The sequence below is a fragment of the Lactuca sativa genome, chromosome 1 (assembly GCF_002870075.4).
Source record: "Lactuca sativa cultivar Salinas chromosome 1, Lsat_Salinas_v11, whole genome shotgun sequence".
Lineage (NCBI taxonomy): Eukaryota > Viridiplantae > Streptophyta > Magnoliopsida > Asterales > Asteraceae > Lactuca > Lactuca sativa.
The window spans coordinates 54,864,495-54,870,888 of record NC_056623.2 but is presented as its reverse complement, the minus strand read 5'-3'; the positions used below and the strand labels follow the sequence as shown (position 1 = coordinate 54,870,888).

General features: G+C 41.9%; 1 protein-coding gene across 1 annotated transcript; it reads left to right on the top strand.

Annotated features, from left to right (window-relative positions):
• Positions 1 to 430: 430 nt before the first annotated feature.
• On the top strand, positions 431 to 1,588 carry LOC111911584 (uncharacterized). Its single transcript, XM_023907338.2, has one exon. It carries the CDS (start codon positions 431 to 433, stop codon positions 1,586 to 1,588), a length of 1,158 nt encoding a protein of 385 aa, XP_023763106.2.
• The last annotated feature ends 4,806 nt before the right edge of the window (positions 1,589 to 6,394 follow it).

The following is a 6,394-nucleotide window of genomic DNA, read 5'->3' as shown; positions in this document are numbered from 1 at the left end:
CTACTTTTTTAGTGCATTCAAGCATCGTATTTTGGAGTATATCATACCCCTATTATTTGTTGGGTCTGACACGCCTAACAAATTGGCGTCGTTACCAGGGACATGGTGTTACTAATTGTTTATGCCTAGATCTTTTCGTACAGGTACACCACTGCCAATTGACTCGGAGATAGAGAAGACTGCAAAGAAGTTAAGGAAGCAAGCCAAGCTTCATAAGAGGTAACCGGTTTCCGGTACTTCTTCATCATCCAATCTCCCGGTCATTAACATTTGGGAAGATATTCCCCTCTCAAGTGTGTCCGCATCCGAAACAGAAAGTTCATCACCTTCACCTCAACCATCCTCATTCAGAAATACCACTCCACCCTCTTCACCTACTCATTACAGCCCAAACACTACACCCACAGAAACTTCAACCACTACTCATACCATGGGAGACAACCATGGAGGGAATCCACCACCCAAACAAACCCTTCGCCAATGGGCGAGGCAAGAGGTTACTCAACAACCTCTTTGCATCACCTATCCGGCAGCCACAAACCTTGAATTGAAATCCGATCTCATTCACTTACTCCTAACCTTTAGAGGCTTAGAAAATGAAGATCCCCACAAGTTCCTCATGGAGTTCCATGTTGTGTGTGTTGGCATGAAACCACACAATGTCACTGAAGACCAAATCAAGCTTAGGGCATCCCCCTTCGCAGTGCAAGACTCAGCAAAAGATTGGCTTTATGACCTTCCACCGGGGACGGTCAACACATGGGTAGATCTTGCACGCCTCTTCTTAGACAAATACTTCCCAGAAATGAAAGCCTCAGCCTTAAGAAGAGAGATAATTGGGATCAAACAACACAAGAGAGAAGTCTTTCATACATATTGGGAGAGGTTCAAAAAGCTTTGTGCCCGTTGCCCAAAGCATGGTATTAGTGAGTATCAAATCCTTCAATACTTCATTGAAGGCATGACTCTTTGGGAAAGAAGACTTCTTAATGCTTCAAGTGGAGGATCTTTGACTGAAAAGACCCCAACGGAGATTCGGGATCTCATAAAAAACATGGCGGAGGATTCAAAGCATACTAGTCAAGATGAAGATCGGTACACAGATGCACCTCGAGGTGTAAAAGAGGTGCACACTCCTAAAATTGAAGCTCAACTATCCGAGTTGACTAAGGTGGTAATGATGCTTGCTAAGGACAAAGGTGTGCAATCCACACCCCATCCCTGTGGCATTTGCACTCAAGTAGGACACCCGACTAATATGTGTCCTCAATTGCAAGAAGAAGAATATGAAGAAGCAAATGTTATAGGAGGCTATTCCGGGCATAATCAAAGAACTTATGATCAGCCCCGAGGCAATCAAGGGTGGAACAACAACCAAAGCATGGGCTATCAACAAAGACCACCACCCCATTACCAAGCAAGGCCTCCATTCCCACAACAAAATTACCAACCGAGGCAACTACAACCTCCTCCTCAACAAGTCGGATCCTCAAGTATGTCCTTAGAAGACATAGTCAAAAGCTTTGCCACCAGCACCCAAAGTTTTCAGCAGAAGACCAAGGAAAGCATCAAGAATCTTGAGCAATAAATGGCACAACTTGCTCAATTGGTGAGCAAAATGGAGAATCAAGGAAAGCTACCTCCTTAAACTGAAAAGAACCCAAAGCACAATGCTTGTGCAATTAGCTTGAGGAGTGGAAACAAATATGACGGCCCGAAGATGCCCGAAGAAGAAGAAGAGGAGTTGGTGATAAAAGAACCACCAAAGAAGGATGAAAAGAAAGAAGAAATGGTGGAGAAAAAGAAGCCGGAAGAGAAAGAAGCAAAGATCACACCACCACCTTTTCCATCAAGATTGAGCAGCAACAAAAAAGAGAGAGAAGATAGTGAAATCATGGCAATGTTCCGGAAAGTTGAAGTCAACATCCCTCTCTTAGATGCGATCAAACAGGTACCTAGATATGCTAAGTTCCTTAAGGAACTTTGCACATCTAAAAAGAAGCTGCGAGGTAATGCGATAGTGAAAGTAAGTGAAAATGTGTCTGCAGTTTTGCAGAAAAGGATGCCCCTAAAGTGCAAGGATCCAGGTGTTTTTACCGTTCCTTGCAAATTGGGAAACTTGTATGTCCCCCGTGCTATGCTAGATTTAGGAGCTTCAATTAATGTTTTACCATATTCTGTTTATAAATCTATTGGCATAGGCACTTTAACAAAAACAGGGGTGATCATCCAACTTGCAGATCGTTCTATAGTACACCCAAAAGGTGTATTAGAGGATGTTTTGGTGCAAGTTAATGAGCTTGTCTTTCCTGCAGATTTTTATGTGCTTGATATGGGAGATGATGACCATCCATCCTCGAGTTCCATACTTTTAGGTAGACCATTCTTGAAAACAGCAAGAACAAAAATTGATGTCTACAATGGTACATTATCCATGGAATTCGATGGGGAGGTCATCAACTTGAATATCTATGAAGCAATAAGGTACCCAAGTGATGTTCATTGCATAAATTTTGTTGATATAATCCAACCTTTGACTGAAAAGTGTTTTGAGTTGACTAACCATGATTTGTTGGAGTTAGTTTTGAGCAGGAATTTTGATAACAATTCAGTCAAAGAGATTGCAGAAAATTTCAAGTTAGATGAAGAGTTGCTGGAAATTGTGGAGAGCATGGAAGAAAAGAAGAAAATGAGGTATAATAATAGCAACGTGAAATTGCCCATTTCTAACACAAAACTTCTTCCTTCCGTTGTGCAGGCACCTAAGCTAGAATTGAAGACTCTTCCAGATCATTTGAAGTATGCATACCTTGGGGAAGAGAAGACTTTGCCTGTCATTATCTCCAACAAGCTGTCCGTTGCAGAAGAAGATGAGTTGGTGACTTTGCTGAAAAAGTATAAGAAAGCTATTAGGTGGACAATTGCTGACATAAAAGGGTTGAGCCCTTCCTTGTGCATGCATAAGATTCTCATGGAGGAAGACTTCAAACCAACTCGAGAGGCACAGAGAAGACTGAATCCACCCATGATGGAGGTGGTAAAGAAAGAAATCATGAAACTTTTGGATGCAGGTATGATTTACCCTATCTCTGATAGTAAATGGGTGAGCTCCGTTCAGGTAGTCCCGAAAAAAGATGGGGTCACAGTTGTCAAGAATTCTGAGGGAGATTTGGTGCCAACCCGTGTGCAAAACGGGTGGAGGGTTTGTATTGACTATAGAAAGTTGAATGCCTCAACGAGAAAAGACCATTTTCCCTTGCCATTTATTGACCAAATGCTAGAGAGATTAGCAGGTAAATCTCATTACTGTTGCTTGGATGGTTTCTCGGGTTTTCATCAAATTCCAGTAGCCCCGGAAGACCAAGAGAAAACCACCTTCACTTGTCCCTTTGGCACATTTGCCTATAGGCGTATGCCTTTTGGTCTATGCAATGCACCTGCAACATTTCAGAGATGCATGGTGAGCATTTTTTTTGAATATGTTGAAAACATCATTAAAGTTTTCATGGATGACTTCACAGTCTATGGAAACTCCTTTGATGAATGTTATAGGAATCTAACAAAAATTTTGCAAAGGTGCATTGACACAGATCTTGTGCTTAACTATGAAAAATTCCATTTCATGGTGGACAAAGGATTGATTCTTGGTCATATTGTGTCCCGAAAAGGCTTGGAAGTTGACAAAGCCAAGATAGATGTTATCAAAAGTCTTCCTTACCCGACAAATGTTCGGGAAGTTCGTTCGTTTCTTGGCCATGCAGGTTTCTATCAGCGGTTCATTAAAGATTTTTCAAAGATTACAGTGCCGATGTGTCAACTACTCCAAAAAGATGCTGAATTTGAGTTCACTCAGCCATGCAAGGATGCCTTCGATCGTTTGAAGGATTTACTCACCTCTGCTCCAATCATCCAACCACCTAATTGGGATCTCCCGTTTGAGATCATGTGTGACGCGAACAACACGGCTGTAGGGGCAGTATTGGGTCAAAAGGTGGGTCGAGCACACCATGTCATCTACTATGCATCAAAGACGCTTGATAGTGCACAATGCAACTACACCACAACAGAAAAAGAGTTGATCGCTATTGTTTTTGCGCTAGAGAAGTTCCGACAATACCTCCTTGGAACTAAAGTGATCATATACTCGGACCTTGCAGCCATAAAGCACTTACTTACCAAGAAAGATTCGAAGTTGAGGTTAATACGGTGGATGTTGCTTTTGCAAGAGTTCGATATTGAGATCAAAGATAAGAGCGGGAAAGAGAACCTAGCTAGTCGCCGACCATTTGAGCCGAATAGTTCAACCTGAAGATGCGATTCCCATCCATGACACATTCTCGGACGAGCACTTTTTTGCTATCCAAACACCACCTTGGTATGCGGATATATGCAACTTCATGGTCACGGGAAAGTTCCCACCCGACCTCACGAGGTCACAGAGAGATAAGATCAAGAAAGATGCGAGAAGGTACATTTGGGATGAACCGTACCTTTGGAAACATTGTGCAGATCAGGTAATAAGAAAATGTGTTGAAGAACATGAGGTACAATCTATCCTCAACTTTTGTCATAGTTATGCTTGTGGAGGGCATTTTGGTCCTCAAAGAACTGCCAGGAAAATTTTAGACTGTGGATTTTATTGGCCCCGACTTTTTCATGACTCTTACACTTTTTGTAAAAGTTGTGACAGATGTCAAATGACCGGTTCTTTGAGTTCCCGAAACCAAATGCCCTTAACCCCCATCTTGGTTTGTGAAATATTTGATATATGGGGTATTGATTTTGTGGGTCCTTTTCCTTCATCCTTTGGGAATTTATACATCCTTTTGGCTGTTGACTATGTTTCCAAATGGGTAGAAGCAAAGGCAACAAGAACTGATGATGCAAAAGTTGTTGTAGATTTTGTCAAGGCTAACATTTTATGTAGGTTTGGAACTCCAAAAGCCTTGATCAGTGACAGGGGCACACACTTCTGCAACAAAACTCTTGGATCGGTTCTCAAGAAGTATGGAGTCCAACATCGGGTGTCCACAGCTTATCACCTGCAAACAAATGGACAAGCTAAAGTGTCAAACAAAGAAATCAAGTCCATACTTGAGAAAACAGTGAACACAAACCGCAAAGATTGGAGTTTGAGATTAGACGATGATCTTTGGGCATACCGAACTGCATATAAAACTCCAATTGGGATGTCACCTTATAGACTTGTGTTTGGCAAAGCTTGCCACCTCCCTGTTGAACTGGAACACAAAGCTTTCTGGGCTGTCAAAAAGCTAAACATGAAGATTGATGAAGCGGGTGTTCATCGGAAGTTAGAGATCCAAGAGTTGGAGGAGATAAGAAATGAAGCATTCGAGAGTTCACGCATCTACAAAGACAAGACCAAAGCATTCCATGGTAAGTACCTCTCCCGTAAGACCTTTGAGATTGGTCAAAAGTTATTACTCTATGACTCTCGACTTAAATGGTTTTCCGGTAAGTTACGGTCCCGGTGGGTGGGACCGTTCATTGTTACTAATGTATTTGATCATGGTGCGGTTGAGATTAAGAGTAACAAAACTGGAAAAGTGTTCAAAGTTAATGGCCACAGATTAAAGGTTTTCTATGAAGGTTTCCAAGAGAAAGACATGGAGGTTGATAGCTTGGAACGCCCGGACTACATTGAGTGAACCTAAAGGGCAAAGTCGAGCCAAAGACTTGAAACAAGGGCGGCTAACCGAGAGGCAACTCGGGAGTATTTCTTTCTATTTTCTTTATTTTGATTTATTTCATCTGTGTTGCAAGTTTTTACGTCTTTTCGAGGGTCCCACACAATTAATTTTCCTATGTAATGCTCAAAGAAAATTTGGTTTTGAATAAAAAAAAAGGTGATTCGAGGTTTATAGAAAGAAAACGCACGGTGTCACATAAAATCGCATGGGCTACCCCTAAATCGCATGGTCATTTTTTTTTACCCGTGCCATGCCATCGAGGTTTTAAAAAAAAACAAAAAAATTTGCATGGGCTTGAAAGGAAAAACGCATGGCCGGGCAGACCGTGCGTCCCATAGCAGAAAAAAAGGCACGACCAAAGAGTTAACAATCGCATGGATGGACCAGCTTAAAACTCACGGCCTACAGCCCATGCGATTTGATCGAGATTACAAAAAACGCACAACCCCTTAAATTCTTTAGAAAAGCGCACGGCTAGGACTCAGGGACAAATCAGAACAGCCAAGCATAGCCTCGATCGAGCACTTTGCGTCTCACGATCGTGCGTTTGCTTCCCCCCTCCTTACTCTTTAACCGAGAACCCTTCAAAATCATAATCAATTTTTCGATTTTCTTCTTCAATTAATCCAAGATTAAGCCACCAAGGTATGTTACTATCAGTTTCTAACTTCATGATCTTCATT